General features: G+C 38.7%; 1 protein-coding gene across 1 annotated transcript in view; it reads right to left on the reverse strand.

Annotated features, from left to right (window-relative positions):
• Window positions 1–775: 775 nt before the first annotated feature.
• GNAI3 (G protein subunit alpha i3) overlaps window positions 776–16,821 on the reverse strand; it is a 39,913-nt gene continuing 23,867 nt past the window's right edge. The window contains exons 4-9 of the mRNA XM_029946160.1: window positions 15,384–15,541; window positions 13,027–13,155; window positions 9,861–9,990; window positions 9,291–9,444; window positions 3,873–4,085; window positions 776–3,783 (exon numbers count right to left, since the gene is read on the reverse strand). Coding sequence (XP_029802020.1) covers window positions 3,895–4,085; window positions 9,291–9,444; window positions 9,861–9,990; window positions 13,027–13,155; window positions 15,384–15,541 — 762 coding nt within the window. The 3' untranslated portion in view covers window positions 776–3,783; window positions 3,873–3,894. The remainder of the gene's footprint in view (window positions 3,784–3,872; window positions 4,086–9,290; window positions 9,445–9,860; window positions 9,991–13,026; window positions 13,156–15,383; window positions 15,542–16,821) is intronic.

Consider the following 16,821-nt stretch of genomic DNA (forward strand, 5'->3'; position numbering starts at 1 on the left):
TCATGGTTTGTGGGTTCAAGCCCCACGTAAGGCTCTGTACTGACAGCTCAGAGCCCGGTGCTGTTTCAGATTCTATGTCTCCCTCTGTCTCCGCCCCTCCCTGACTCGTGCTCTGTCTCTCTCTCTCTCTCTCAAAAATATATTTAAAAAAAATTTTTGAGTCAGTATAAGATCTGAGAGATTTCATAAGTAGTAAGAGTGGAAAAAAACTAGTGCTGTTTTTGGTATATTTAAATGAGTAAAGACTGTGGTTTTTTTGAATATCTGGAAGGGGAGGGAGGCCTGGGTGGCTCAGTTGGTTAAGCGTCCTGTCCTACTCATGAGATGGAGCCCTGCACTGGGCTCTGCGCTAACACGTGGAGCCTACTTGGGTTTTTCTCTCTCTGACCCTTACATAAGTGCATGCGCATGCGCTCTCCCTCTCAAATAAATATCTGAACACCTGGAGGGGGGGAATCACCCTAAGGGAGGTTTTTTTATTGGAATGAAATACTAACTTTACCTTCAATGGAACTGCCAATACAGCAGCAAGCTGTGCACCAGGATACTCCAGAACTATGCTAAACAAATGTATAAATATATGAACAACTAGTCAGGCTAGACAAGCCATGTCCAAAGAAAGTCACAGCTACAAATTGAACAGTGGCCAGGATATAAGAATACAGGGTGGGCATATGAATTATAAGAACCAGCAGTTATTTTCAAATGCTCCAAAATGTGCATGCAATAAAACACAAATAGAACACATAAAAGAATAAGAAACAAGGCAAGAAAATAGTTTTTCAAATTTGGTCCATCTATTCTTAGAATGTAGCACCTTATAAAAAAATAACAATCCGTCATTGGAAATAGAAATAAAACAATACACTGAACTAGAGATTCAGAATTTCAACTGTCCAAGATGAAATGTCATCCCAAGATCCGCTTATGAATAACTGTAAAAGTTCTTGGAATTTTCATGCCAGTAAGTGAAACCTGCTGCAAGGCTGAGATTATAAGGTTGGGGAACTCTGGCCTTTGAGAAGAATACATCCTCTTTCAATAGAGCCTAATGAAAGGCATTTCTACAGCCCAAGGTTTTAATCAGGTAAAGATGTGACTGCCAACGAAGTAAAGTTGTTGTCCCAGTCCTTTCTACTAGGGACTATTTACTGTTCTCTATTCATTAAAATTTAATTTTCATAGATGTGCTGGTTTCTCAGATGGTCCAAAGCCTGGCCACATGAATACTGAATTGCAGTCCATCACAAACCTTCAGCATTTTCCACAGAAAAGACACGAGGCAACTTTTAGTTTCTTTGATTACAAATATCAATCCTTTTTTTTCCAGGCCAGTACACATGATGTTTCACCCCCACACGCTGGCTCTACTATCAGAAAAGGTCTTTTATTTCAAACACAACAGTGGTTTGCAAAGCTGATAAGAATCACCTTTGTAAAATTATAGATCACTAGGCCCACCAGCTAAGAGTCAATCTCTGAAATGGATCCAGGAGATTTTGACTTAAAGCTTATTTGAACACCAATGACTTGCATTGTGTCCCTTCGTCCTCCAGGAATGTGCATTTAGGTAAGTTACTTGGGATGGTAGGGTAGGGGGTGATCTTCATGTAAATAAAGAAAAGTGTAAATGGCATGGGGGAAAAAATTGGAGAATTACTATTTTTCATTAATAGAAAAGCTAAAAAATGAACATACCAGATAGATGTATTCAAACGAAAATACAAGGTGCATTTCAAAATAAAACTAACTTATTTAGATTACTTGTTATTTTGGATTATCATCACCACCATCCCATTAGCCCTGACTATAGAAAGACCACAGTTAAAACAATATTCCACCAGTTCTCATTTTCAGATGATCCCAGAACACAAAAAAACAGTTAGGAAAAGATATATTCAAAATGAACAGGAACCATCAATCCTATCTAAGTTGTGGGCATAAGCTAATCACCAATCGAAGCTGATCGTTTCCTTTCTCTTAGCTCCAGTTTTCCCAGCCCTAAAAAAACTATTTAGGTAATACAGTTACAGCTGACCTGCATAATTATACTTTTCCAAAAAGAGTAAGAAAAACAATTCCAATAAAGGCACTGAACTGCTGTGGCTTGCTTTCTGAATCAGCCCCAGTGACCGTCATTCTTGTTTGTTTGTTTTTTAACTAATAATAGGTCACATCAAAAGATGACATAGAATCCGGTCCAAAAAGACTGGACCCCAAAAGGCACTGCTCAAACTGCTGATCTGGAATGCTCACGATGCATTCTCTTCATTTGCCTTCCCCCAAAGGCCCATTCAATATTTAAGGACATTTGCTGTACATTATACACAAGGACCTGCAGACTGAGGTGAATAAAGCTCTCCACACAACCAAAATGTAAACCTGGAAAATGGATTATGACTGCATGTTACTGACACAGACACGACATAAGACCCTCAGTCAGCCCAAAATAAAACAATTTAGTAAACACCAAAAGACTAGACCTTCAGGGAACCCTCTACCTAAACCCATTCTCAGACAAAGGCCAAAGCACATTCAACAGGAACAAAAAGAAACAGAAGAAAATATTTCCAGAAAGGACTAATTACAAACAGGAACAAACCTGGACTCTTTACTCACCATTTTAATACTGCTGCCAACTATAACAGATTAAAATCTGTACATACAACATAGTGGAAAAAGTCCCAAAATGCAAGAGTTTCAGCAAAAGAAGGTACTGACTAAGGATTACTACAATTAACATTGCTACAATAAAAACAATGGCAAACAGGGATTTGGCACCACGTTTACAAAGTAAAAGCATGCACTATTAATACACTTTAGAGGTTTCCCAACAGAAAAGGCCATGGAAGATGGAAAACAAGGGGCATCTTTTACAGAACTCCCTATGACTGAGACAAACAGGCAAGAACCAAAGTGGTCAATTTAGTAAATATGTAGCAGCAAAGTCATGGTTTCTGTCTGGAATTTTGCAATTTGCATTTCTAATTGACAGCTGCCCTGGGTGTGCCCGTATCCAAGAAGCTAGCTTTACATCCGACATCAGCATTCACCTAGTAATTTGATAATCAGCATAAACCACGTTAACCTTAAACCCTAAACTTAAACAAAAGTTAGAAAGCAAGAATCTTATTACAGATCTCCAATGTAATTACCATTTAAAAACCATAAAGGTATTTTGAATAGGATAGTAACATAAATTTCTTACAAAAAAGCTATAATCATAGCCCCAATAACCATAAAGAATTAGGTAATTATGGAAATATTATGTTCTGACCATACCAAACGTTAAAAACAAAGGGTTCCTACTAAGAGGAATATTTCCAAGATGATCTGGTCATATTGTGTGCATAGTTAAGATTGTGTTTTAATAAAGATTCTTTTGCAAACAAAGAAACAAAATTTAGTAACGTTATTCTCTTGATGAAAAAAAAAAAACCTTTAAAAATGAACTAGTGGTGGTTTGTTAAGAAGGAAAAAAAAAAGAATAAGCTACATATTAAAGTTCCGGAATGCAGCACCTCAACTTCGCATCGGCCCTAAACATTTGAGATTATGAAATCCAAGTGATGCCTTGATGATCAAATCATACTTTACAGTTGTTCCAATTCCAATGTCTGACTTTAGCATCTCATGTCAATTACGAGTTCCCTAATACCGAAGATTGTGCTACAGAGCGCTACGAGTCTGCATGCCGCTGCCTCTCCCTGGTCCCGTCCATGCTTGCAGCTGCCCAATGGGACAGCAAAAGAAGTCTGGTCTCAACACTCCACACTGTAATAACTAGAAAAGAAGAACATTCTTAATTAGAACAGTTTACAAAGCCCAGAGACATCACTAGAGCACTGTGGCTAAACTGCTTCAAGTTTTACCTTTCATTACTCTCCAACCTCTTCAGTAAAGTCCACATTCCTTTAAGTTGTTTTTAATGATGACATCTGTAACGGCATCAAAAACAAACTGCACATTCTTGGTGTCTGTGGCACAGGTGAAGTGGGTATAGATCTCCTTCGTGTCTTTTCTTCTGTTCAGATCTTCAAACTGGCACTGAATATAAGCAGCTGCTTCTTCGTAAGTATTGGAACCTGAAGCAGACACCCAATATTCTCAGTTTAAATTATAACAGCTGCCTGAACTCAACTAAGTCAGGCCATCACCACTAATGTATGAAGAGAGGGAATATAACCCAAATGAATATAGACAGATTACTTTAATCCTATCATCATTAGGTTTTTGTATAATCATTAGGCTTTCTTGACAGCAGACTCTAAGTCAAACAAAATCATCACAGGGAAAGATCTAGGAAAACAAACCTTTTTCTTTTTCCCCTTTCATTTAGATTTTTCAGCTAAAACACTGAGAACGTATAAAAGGAAACTAGGGAAGTAGGAAGATGCGTTGCTAGGACACAACTGTTGAAAAGGTTAGAGAGCTCCTTGGAGTGATCTTGAAATAAACAATTCAAAAGACATAGTCGTGCTTCTTTTTAAAATCAACATCAGTTTTAAGGGAGCTTAGCTTCAGAGCCTCACGGCAATAATTTAATGAAAGGTAAACTAGTACATGAAAAAGGGAAATAGGCCTGAAATTATACACTTTAAAATGTGTTTTTGTGGCATATAAATTATTAATTTATCTCAATTAAGCTGTTATTTTTTAAAAAGGGGGGGCTCAAAAGTAAACCTTATTTTCAACATTTGTTACTAAAACTCTTAACCACAGGCTTCTACACCATCTTGTCTAACTGGGAGCCTTTAGAATAGCCCTAGAAACTGACTACAGAACCGGAAAACGTCAACAAAGAAAACGCAATAGTTTATTCTTGTAAACCAGAGGCTGTTTTCCACAAATCACATTTGTGAAATTAAGTGACATTAGGCATGGCAACAAATACCAACAAGAAAGGACTGTTCTTTAAACAGAATATTTAAAGAAAGAAGGGAAGAGAGCCTGGTAGGTGCTTGCAAATAGGTTTCTTGAGATCTGCAGAACTTCCGCCAATTAGAGAAGGGACTGAAAAGCGGATTCTGTCTGGTAGAACAGACACTGAAACTTGGGAAATGAGGACTGTGAGACTTCTTAAGAAGAACGAAGCCAGTACAAGACAGGCTTGGAAGTTCACGCCCCCGCCCCCCAAAAGGATATGATATTGAGGGCTCTCTGCTATGTGGAAGATTTTCAGCTAGACCACTATCATCCTTCCACTTAACATTCTCTCCACCTAAAAACCTGGCTACTTTTCCACTCCCCTCTCACCACTGCCCCGATTCTGACTACATTTCCAAATTCCTGGAGAAAACAAAGGCCAGGGAGCTTACGCTACATCTCAACTTTTTAGCCCACCACCTCACTTAAAAAGTTACCTGTATCTCCACTTATTTGTACCTTTGGTCTTACAGAGGTCTCCCTTCCGGGTCAAAATTTAACTGCTCTACCTAGACTCTCTTAAGTTGAGGTGAAATTTATATAACATACAAGAACACATTCTGAAGCGCACGATATAGTAGCATTTAATGTACTCACAACGCTATGCAACCGCCACCTCTCTCACATCTACACCAATCCAGAAAAACACACCATTTCCAGTAAGTAATCATTCCTCATCTCCCCTCAGTACCCACCCCATCTCCTGGTAACCACCAACCAATCTGCTTTCTGTCTCTATGGAATTGCCTATTTGGGGGTCTATCAGATAAAAAAAAAAAAAATCACACAAATGTGACCTTTTGTGTTTGGTTTCCTTCACTTGGCATAATGTTTATGAGGTTCATATAAGCTGTAGCATGTATCAATACTTCATTCCTTTTTATGGCTGATTAATAATAACAGTAATAATTATAATAATAATAATAATTCCATTGTATGGAATTCCTTGGTTCCTTCCTTTCCCACCTGCTTACAAATCTTGGTCCATCAATTACATCCAATTTTTACAACTTTTCTTCTTCGATAAAATCTTACCCCTAAGCTTACAAGAACATTTTCTTTTTTCTCTTTTTTAAATGTTTTATTTATTTTTGAGAGAGAGAGAGACAGAGAGACAGCCTGAGCAGGAGAGGGTCAGAGAGAGAGGGAGACACAGAGTCTGAAGCAGGCTCCAGGCTCTGAGCTAGCTGTCAGCACAGAGCCCAATGCGGGACTTGAGCCCACAAACTGTGAGTTTATGACCTGAGCCAAAGTCAGACGCTTAACCGACTGAGCCACCTAGGCGCCCCTTTTGAGAACATTCTTAATCTTCCCTTCCCCTGTAATCCAAGCTGCTCAAGAGTAGGCTATGCCTATCTTCATCTCTCCACTTCCCACTCAGTAACTCAATGGCCTGGCTCTCCTCTTGCCAGCACTGCTCTCAGTAACACTCACAATCTCCTGGACTGCTAACTCCAGAGGCCATTTTTCAATGTGTACCTTTTTTTTTTGTCTGCACACAACATTGTTGACCACCGCTCACTTCTTAAACTCTTAAGCTTTTGATACTTTGGCTCTCCTGCTTCTCCTCTTTGTACTCAAAACAAACCTTTCTTTCTCTCCTGCCAAAAGGGTCTGAAAGTCGCTCTTCTCCTAGCCATGGTCTCTATATCATCACCCATGTCATCTCATCCATTTCCATGTTGTATTTATACATGATCTCAAATCAATATACCTAACACCCAATCTCTCCCGCAGCTCCAAGGCCACATGTCAAACTGCCTGTTAGATACCTCCACCTGGATGTTCTGCAGGTACATCAAAATACACATTCCTAAATATCAGAGATCACAGCACCAGCAGCCAATCAAGACAGAACTCGGAGTACCTTTGACTCTTCCTGCTTCCTTACCCTAGCTACACTCTTCCATTCTTTACAGAAAGCACTTACAGTGTCTGCTCAGCTAAAGAAAAGTTCTCCTTCCCTGAAAATACCAAATTCTGATCTAAAGGTTATAGTGGTGCAGCCCTGGCATTCATGTTTGTGTCTCTGACATTGACTGGGCTGTGTTTTTACCTGACTTAACCTTGGCCAAAATCTCTCTCCTAGGAATCTGAACCTGGGGCCAACCACTATCAGTTTAGCCTGGTCTTTTATTAAAAATAAAAACTTTTTTTAAAAGATTTTATTTTTGAATAATCTCACAGCATGGGGTCAAACCTACAACCTTGAGATCAAAAGTCACATGCTCTACTGACTGAGCCAGTTGTGTGCCCGTAGCCTGATGTTTTAAATGCAGGAGAGAAGGGCGCCTGGGTGGTTCAGTTGGTTAAGTGTCCAACTCCTGAAACTGGCTCATGATCTGGTGGTGGTGGTGGTGGTGGGATCAAGCCCCACACTGGCTCCCCACTGAGCATGGAGCCTTCTTGGTATCCCTCTTTCTCTCTCTTTCTGTCTCTCTCCCTCAAAATAAAAAAACATACGTACATACCTAAATATGGAGAGGGACCAAGGAAGGGCCATCTTATATTGGATAAGCTGAGTAGCACAGAAAGTTGGTAAGGAGAGAAAAATAAAGAAGATACACAGAAGGAGAGAAGAGATAGGGGAAGTAGTGCTTCCAGCATCCCTGGTGCTTTCCTATTTCCTAGCTCTAAATGCATTCTTAAGATATGTCTGTCTGCATTCCTGCCCTTGGCTTCTATGATGATATATCCCTGTATCTTCACCTAAAGTTTTTATTTGCATCTAAGGGACTCCTTACTAACTCAACTCCTCTACTATCTATCTTTATTGCCATTTATTGTATCTTTCTTTTTTAATATTTTTTCCACTTTACTCTTTTTAAATTAAAACAAATTTTTTAATGTTTATTTACTTTTGAGAGAGAAAGAGTGAGAAAGAGAGCACATGGACGGGCACGGGCAGGGGATGGGCAGAGAGAGGGAGCCTGAGAATCTGAAGCATGCTCCAGGCTCTGAGCTGTCAGCACAGAGCCGATGTGGGGCTCGAACTCATGGATGTGAAATCATGACCTGAGCTATAGTTGGCACTTAACCAACTGAGCCACCCAGGCCCCACTTTTGAAGCTTTTAATTTTGATATGATTTCACACTTACAGAAAAGTTATCTTTTTGCCCCATTTGCTTCATTATATAATCAGGTACTTAAAAAAAAATTTTTTTTAACATTTATTTATTCTTGAGAGATACAGAAAGACAGAGCACAAGTGGAAAAGGGGAAGAGAAAGAGGGAGACACAGAATCCGAAGCAGGCTCCAAGCTCTGAGCTGTCAGCACAGAGCCCAATGAGAGGCTCAAACCCACAAACCATGAAATCATGACCTGAGTTGAAGTCAGATGCTTAACCAACAGAGCCACCCAGGCTCTCCTGTACCATCTTTCTAAGGCACAGTTTCTCTGGGGCGCCTGGGTGGCTCAGTTGGTTAAGTGCCTGACTTCGGCTCAGGTCATGAGATCGCAGTTCACGGGTTTGAACCCTGCGTCAGGCTCTGGGCTGACAGCTCAGAGCCTGGAGCCTGCTTCAGATTCTGTGTCTCGCTCCCTCTCTGCTCCTCCCCTCCTGCTCGCTCTCTCTCTCTCTCTCTCTCAAAAATAAACAAACATTTTAAAAAATTTAAAAATATAAATAAAGCACAGTTTCTCTTATATCATGTACCTGAATCAAAATGGTTTGACAGCTTGCCCCTATCTCGTATGAAATACAAAGCCCTCCATGAGCACCCCTGCCCATCACTCCAACAACTCCCTTTCACCACCTTAAGCTCTGGCAATACCAAATGTCATCTAGGTTCCAAAATGTACCATGTTTTTTGTTTTTCATTCCATTATTTCCCTAGAGGCTATTCCTTTTTCCTAAAATGCTTTTCTTCCTCAGTCTACCTGATGATTTCTAATTCATCCTCTCTTTATCTCACTCCAAGTGTCATGTCCTCCAGAAAAAGAGGACACTGAACCCACAGCAGTCACCACGTCTTCTGTTAATGAACATTTCATACTATGACGAAATTCTTTATGTGTGTCCCTTTCTCTACAACCACTGTGTCCTGAGTGCAGTGATTACATCTTATCCCTGTATTTTTTTTAACATACTTACACCAAACTTTGATTCTTATCTTTCTCTATTTTCCTCAAAAAGTGAGAAAGACAGAAATATAAAATAAACACAGTAAACTCAGTTATGTTGGGAACAGCACTTTAGCCTTAACTGGTCTTAATCACATGCTCAAAATTAACACCATGACCAGTGAACACTCTCCATAAGGTTACACATGCCCTGTTAAAATAAAGGGCAGAGGGAGGAGTGCCACCAAAGTGCTGACCCAAGATGTGACCCTCCAGCAAAACCGGTCATGACCCCTTACCCGTGTATTCTGGATAACAGATAGTTAGTGGGCTCCTCTTTATTTTTTCCTCAAAAAGGTCTTTCTTGTTGAGGAAGAGAATGATTGAAGTATCCGTAAACCATTTGTTGTTACAAATGCTGTCAAACAGTTTCATGCTTTCATGCATTCGGTTCTGAGGAGGAGAAAAAGGATGTCAGTAGCAGAAAGTAAAAGTAGATTAACTGTTAATGAAAAAAGAGACTCACAAGTTTTAAAAGCACTAAATGGCATTCATGGAAATAAACCAAAAGCTGATAACTCAAAAGCTACATCAGTCCTCATTTTTGTAATTCCTGGAGGTTGGGAGGTGGGAAGAAGACTGGCTACCAAGAGGACTTAATCCTGCATGTATACTCAGTGTGCTGTCATAGCTTTTAAGAATTAATAGAGCATGGATCAGTATTTTAAAATTCTAAACTCACTGACAAGGAAAAAAATTAAGCAATCAAGTTCTGGTTCAATGAGCAAATGGATCCTCTGAATCTTCCTAAGTTATTTTCCATTCCCTGGCTGCATTAGACAGGCTTTTTACCAGAAGATCCAACATACCATCTCCTCATCCTCAGCCAGAACAAGGTCATAATCACTGAGGGCCACACAGAAGATAATTGCTGTCACTCCCTCAAAACAGTGAATCCACTTTTTGCGTTCTGATCTCTGGCCACCTACATCAAACATCCTGAAGTAAAGGGAAAGAAAGTACAAATTCAGCAAGGTCACAAACACACCTCTCCCTAAACTGAAAGGGTTAGGGAACCTCCCACTATTGCATGTTGAAAACACCATTTATAACAGAAAAGACAAGCAGCAGATAAAATGTATCAAACTCATAATCTGTGGTCAAAGGTAAAAGAAGAATAACACGAGCAAATAAAATCTAGGAATAATCAAAATTCTCATTGTAGGTAACTAGCTGAGTCTCCTCTCTATCAAAGCTTGTACCAGGTAAAATTATATTTCAAAAATCAGCAGAATACGCACTGAAATGGATTAAAGAAGGGGAAAAAAGACAAGAAAAAAGAACTGAATAATACAACTTAAGATAACAGCAAGAATAATAACTAATATTTACCATTTATCATGGTGCCAGACACAATCCTAAACATCTTTCATACATTAACTCATTTGACCTTTACAACACTCCTGTTAGGTACTACCATTATCTCCAGTGCACAGATACGTTAGGTAATCTGCTCAAGGGCACACTGCTAACGAATGGGGCCTGGGGTTCTGAACCCATGCTCTCTACCTCCAGCACCCCGGCTCTGAGCCACAATACTACTCTTCCTCTCAAAATGGTTTACTTCTTTAGTTGAAGAAAACAATGAAAAAACAGAAATCTCCAACTTGCATTCTGCCCCCAAAAAGTTTGTTTTCCTTACTTTTTAAAAAAATGTCTTTCTTTTTTAAAGCTGAGGTTTAGTTGAGATATATTTTCCTTATTTTAAGGTAAAAATATTTTAGAGATTGTGAAAAAGGTAAATTATATTTTATGGTAGAACTCTAAGAACCCAATATCTAAGAACCAAACTGAGCCAGTATTTCTGAACGCTACGTCTCATCTGAACCTAACTCAACTGTTGACACACTTTATGTTCCACTCCAAATGACTTTTAGTCCATCACTCCCTTTTGGGGCCTTACTTAATATCATGGCTCAACTGCTGTACTTCTGCCCATAGTGTCCTCATCCCCCACATACAGTAAGAGGAACACCTGCAATGCTTAGTCTGTTAGCTGGTACCAGCGTCTGAGGAGAATGCAGGCAGGTTTAGTATGTCAAGATCGACAGTGGTGACTCGGGGTCTATTTCGAAAGACTTTTCTGAGAGAAATAAGACATCACTGAGTAATTTCTCAAAATACGTTTGAAAGAGAAGAGTCACATTATCTCTTCATGACTCAGCCTTTTCCTTTGGTTGACTTAGCACCATTCTTTTTTCGGCCTTTGGTCATAACACCTAGAATGATGCAATCACAAGCTGCTTTTGATACAGGGTCATATAGGTGTGAGGAAAGCAGACATCATATATATCACCATAAAACTCTCTCAAGGGGAGACACGCTCTGGTACACCAATAATTTCAGTTTACCCCTGCACTTTCTTCTACAAAGTCCATAAAACTGGTAGAATCCCAAGGTGGGCTTTTAGCACATATTAACATTTACAATATAATTAATTTACTAACAGATGAACATTTTATAAACATTACCTCATAACTGAGAGGCAAGTAAGCAATTACACAATGCCTTGCATATAGTAGGTGCTCAATAAATATTTGAATGAATGGATAGTGGTTTTGCCTAGAGAGAAGAGGAAAAGGAAGAAGTGATAGTACTTCATAACAAGATACCTACATGTCAACAATTAAGTGGGTACGGCACCTTAACTAGATCTGGCTACTGATCCTGACATAAGAAGACTAACAGGATTTACCCAACTAAAGATCAATCCATGACATCAACAAGGATGTTTCTTGCACTAAATAAGAGTTCACCACATTTAATTATAAATTGATTGCGACCTCACTGTACACAAAAGACATCTCATTCTTATGGTTTCACGGGTGATAAATCCATATGGTCTTCCCTACTCTTAGATAAATTCATCAGTGCTAAAGACAAGTACTCTCCTATCCTACAAATATTCAGCTGAACTGCTATTTTATTGCACCATGTTTCAAACCTGTTTTGGTTTATTAAGATTTCAAGACCTCCACTGGTACCTAGTAACACCTAAACTTTGTGTGGATTTGTAAAATCCACAAAGCAAATGTTTTCAGAGAAAAGAAAACAGAAGCTCCAAGCTAGAAGTTACATTTGCGTGTGACAGTGGTATCACAGTCTACATACAAGCATAATGAGGCAACTGGAAAGAATATCATATATTGAAGGGGAAAACTTACTCCTAATCTCAAAGGTCACAAAAGAAGAAAGTGGGAACCAAAAAGACAGTTGTAATATTTACAAAAGACCATTAACACACAGATAAGCTAAAGCCTATTTTAGAATGACTAACACTAATGAGAAAGTCCTTTGTATTCATATTCCAGAATTTTCTCTTTCTAAAACCACTTTTTCTGTGTCATCATACTTCCCCAAAATACCTCTATCTCCAGGTCAAGTTTCCATTCTATACATTAAGAACTCAGTTGTGCATGATACCGTGCACAAATCGGTCCAAGAGCCAGGACAGTGTCAGCTCCATTCCATTTAACTTAAAGGGAAATGCACTCTAGTAAGGAAAGGTGGACATGGGGGAGTAAAGCATTTCTATTTTAATATCAAAATGGCCGAACAAAGCCACACTACTAAACCAAAACACTAGTTTTCTAGCCCTAGTATTGTTGCTACCTTTCTAAACAATAAACATTCAATACCTGTTTTGACGATGCCAACAAAAAAGGAGCTGAAAAGAATAAAATTAAAAATAAAATAAACCGATAACCGTATGATTACTTTTATTGATATTTACAATTTAATTTTGAATTTAAATTCCTCCAAACAGACAAAAACATTTGATGCTATCCGGACAAAGAAGAAAGGTTTGGGCCCCCAATCTGGGAAAATATTCAAATACTGGCTGATGAATAGGATGGTAGGTTTTTAAACCAAAGAATATTGCCTAGAGAAATTTTACCCTGCTTAAGAGACATTAACTAAAGGAAAGCTATCTGTCTTTGGCACATCTAGCAAAAAGACTAATTAATGACTTACTTGAAGTATAGGTCTTTGAAGGTGAAATGCGTCTCCACGATGCCTGTGGTCTTCACTCTGGTCCGCAGGACGTCTTGCTGAGTTGGAATGTAGTTGGTTTGGGATATTCTATCCAAATCATTTAGGTAACTAAATAAAAACAAATTTATTTTTACCTGGTGAAGCCAACCATGTGCACAGCAAGTCAACAGACTAAACTATAAACTAGTTCCTTACCAAAAGTGGATTCTGAACTTGTCACTAAAGTGGTAGAATAAAATCAGACCTGCAGTATCACAGAAACGATGAGAAAAAATGTGAACCCGGCATAAGACAATTAAAGTAGGTTCTATATATACCACACAAAAGTGGTTTTAATTCTACCAAAATTATAAACTGTGAGAGCCAATTAAAAACAAATATGGGGATGTTATTCTTATTAAAGAAAAATTCCTGAAATTTAATACAAAATACTGAATCAACTGCGCATTGCACAGCACAAAAAACAAACCAAAACAAAAGCCCTCAGACATTTACAGTTAATGGGCCATTTGTAGGCTCTGACACTTGATAGGACATTAGAGAATTGGTGTCTACATTACTAAAATTAAATGAGAACTACATTCAATATTTCTTGTTTTCATACATGAAACAGAAAACTGGTCGTTTTCTTAAAAATCTAAGTCCGAAAACAAGTTGTAAGTATTCAGCGAAAATAATTAAAAGACTGCTTCAAAGCTAAATTAAAATTTTCAGGATTTCTAAAGACTTTTTGACTAAGGACGTGTGGGTGGCTCAGCTGGTTAAGCAGCAGACTTCACCTCAGGTCATGATCTCACACGTGGCTCATAAGTTTGAGGCCGGAGTCGGAGTCAGTGTCAGGCTTGCTGCTGTCAGTGCAGAGCCTGGAGTTTGCCTGGAATATTCATTCTCTCTCTCTCTCTCTGCCCCTCCCCTGCTCACATGCTGTCTCTCTCTCAAATAAAAATAAACACTAAAAAAATTTTTGTTTTAACTTTTTGGCTAGAAAACCAAAGAACAGGTGGTACCATTATAACTGAATCATTAACAAGCTTCTACAAAACTAAGTACTACCATTAATGTTAGGAATCAGTCAAGCCTCAACCAAAAATCAGGGGGGGGAAAAAACTCTATAAATCACATGTTGTCTGGTGTAGTTAGAGGATTCAAAGCTTAATGAAGTATGCTAAGAAAAAAGTAATGATTACAATCCAGCTTTCATGACTACTGGGAGAATTATTGATACTACCAACATTTGCAACTAAAAAATATTAAAAGATCTTTGTTTCTAAAGTTAAGTTTTCATTTAAAGAATAACCTAAGTTTTTCAAATATAATTTAACTTCTTTCAGGGTGACTGGGTGGCTCAGTTGGTTAAGCATCCAACTTCGGCTCAGGTCATGATCTCATGGTCATGAGTTTGAGCCCCATGTTGAGCTCTGTGCTGACAGCTCTGTGCTTTGGATTCTGTGTCTCCCTCTCTCTCTGCCCCTTCTTTTCGCTCATACTGTCTCTCTCTCTCACTCTCTCAAAAACAAATAAGCATTAAAATTTTTTAATTTAACTTCTTTCTATAACAAACTAGTACAAAGAATAGGAAAATAGATTATTTGAGAAAATACCTTAATGGTCAGAAGTGCCTTCAATTAGTATAGAAATACAAACAGGTACCAAGAATTTACCAAGCCCCCAAAATGCACATTAAAAAATACATTCTGAATATAGGTCTTATAAATAAACATATTATAAAAGAAGCAACACAGGATAGCATGTAATAGCCTAGCACAAGCATTAATTACAAATTCTCTAAAACAATGTAACATCTAAGAGAATTTCTTTGACAAATAGATGCTTTGACTTCCTTCCAAGACTCAACATTCTCTCTCTGTACAAAGTCTACTTTTGTGATCTGGCAAAAGATTTGTAAGTGGTGACTAGTACCAGAGAGATCCATAGTGCAGCCCAGCCAGAGTTGGATACATAAAAGGGGATATCACAACTCTAACTTCCCTCACTCGCTGGCAAAGTCCTGATGAGGAGGGAACTTACTGCGTTGGAAGAGATCCCAGATCCAGCTGCAAAAGATTTCTCTCCTATTTCACTTACTTATTATAAACGACCATAGACCTTCTTTTCATCATGCCAATTCTCTCATTTACATTTCAAAAGGAAACATTTTTCTCCAAGTCAGACAAAATGACCACGGGCTATAGAATACTAAACTGAAATCATCTTTACAAGGGATACTACAGACTTCTAACAATGCCTGTTACTTACGTGTTTCATAAAGGACAGTGAACTTTCTTAGGGTCACCAAATTGTTTCCCGTTATGGTTTCTCAGGGAAAAACTACTTACTATGAAGCAGAATCATTAAGCTGATACTCCCTGGATCTGCTGAAGCAAGCTTGCACCCCACCATCTCGCCATAACCGTTTAATCACTCCAGCTAGTTCTGGAGTCATGACTCCTTCTTCAGCACTGCCGGCCAAAACAAACAACTGCCGGGCATCATCCTGAAAAAAGCAAGTAAGAAAAGAGAGACAAATTTGATTCTCCATTTCTTAAAGACTTGACAAGAGTTATTTAAAACAAACACACACACAGGGCCGCCTGGGTGGCTCAGCAGTTAAGCATCTGACTTCAGATCAGAATATGATCTCATGATCTGTGAGTTCAAGCCCCACATACAGCTCTCTGCTGTCAGCACAGAGTCTTCTTCGGATCTTCTGTCTTCCTCTTTCTCTGCCCCTTACCTGCTTGCTCACTCTCAAAAATAAACGTTAAAACACACACACACACACACACACACACACACACACACACACACACACACACACACTGTATGTTACATTATTTTAAGAGAGGTATTATTAAAGAGACCTTTCCAGGCAGGGCAGTGAAGTCATTTCCCCTATCCACTCCATTATAGTTAGAAGTGCAGAGCTAAGCTGAGGAATTATTTCAGTACCCCTACCACATACCACCATGCCCTGAAAAGATCTCTTCTGACTGCCCTACAAATTACCCTGATTATTCATGATTTTTGAAGGAAAAAACTGGTCTGTGAGATGGGCACATAGAACATATTCCCATTCTGTGAAAGGAAGCCTACAATAAAAATAGAAATGAATAAACTAACATGTAAGAGGTAAAGCCTAAACATGTCAGAGTGAGTAAAACATTAATTGCGTTTAAGGAAAAAGTGTTCTCTTCTTCCCCCTTCAACTCAGACAGAAGAACAGGAAGAAGAGGAAACAGATATATAAGAAGTCTGCAACACCAGAGGTGAATAAATCCCTCAGAGAAAAATTCAGTTGCTAAATTTCCCAAGGAATAATAATCCTCTAAATAAGAGAAAAAGGGAAAAAAAAAAGCAAGAGGAAAAGAAAGTTACAAAGAGATTTGATCAAAACTCATGAGTCAAAGAGAGAGCTTTATAAGTAGTTATGGCTCTTAAACCTAAAATATGTAAGCTGTAGAGAAGACAGAAAAGGGCTGTGAGAACTCTGCTTCTTTTTGCTTTATTCTACCCACACTTGTCAGAAGTTTACAAATAAACCCAGGTCTCCATCAAAGAAAGAAAGAAAGACAGAAAGACAGAAAGAAAGACAGACAGAAAGACAGAAAGAAAGACAGACAGAAAGACAGAAAGAAAGAGAAAGAAAAGGAAGAAGAACTTGTGGAGTGCCTGGCTGGCTCCATCAGTAGACCGTGCAATTCTTGATCCTGGAGTTGTGAGTTCAAGCCCCACACTGGGTGCAGAGATTACTTAAGAAAAAAAATAAAATCTTAA

The sequence above is a fragment of the Suricata suricatta genome, chromosome 8, assembly GCF_006229205.1.
Source record: "Suricata suricatta isolate VVHF042 chromosome 8, meerkat_22Aug2017_6uvM2_HiC, whole genome shotgun sequence".
NCBI classification, from domain to species: Eukaryota; Metazoa; Chordata; class Mammalia; order Carnivora; family Herpestidae; genus Suricata; species Suricata suricatta.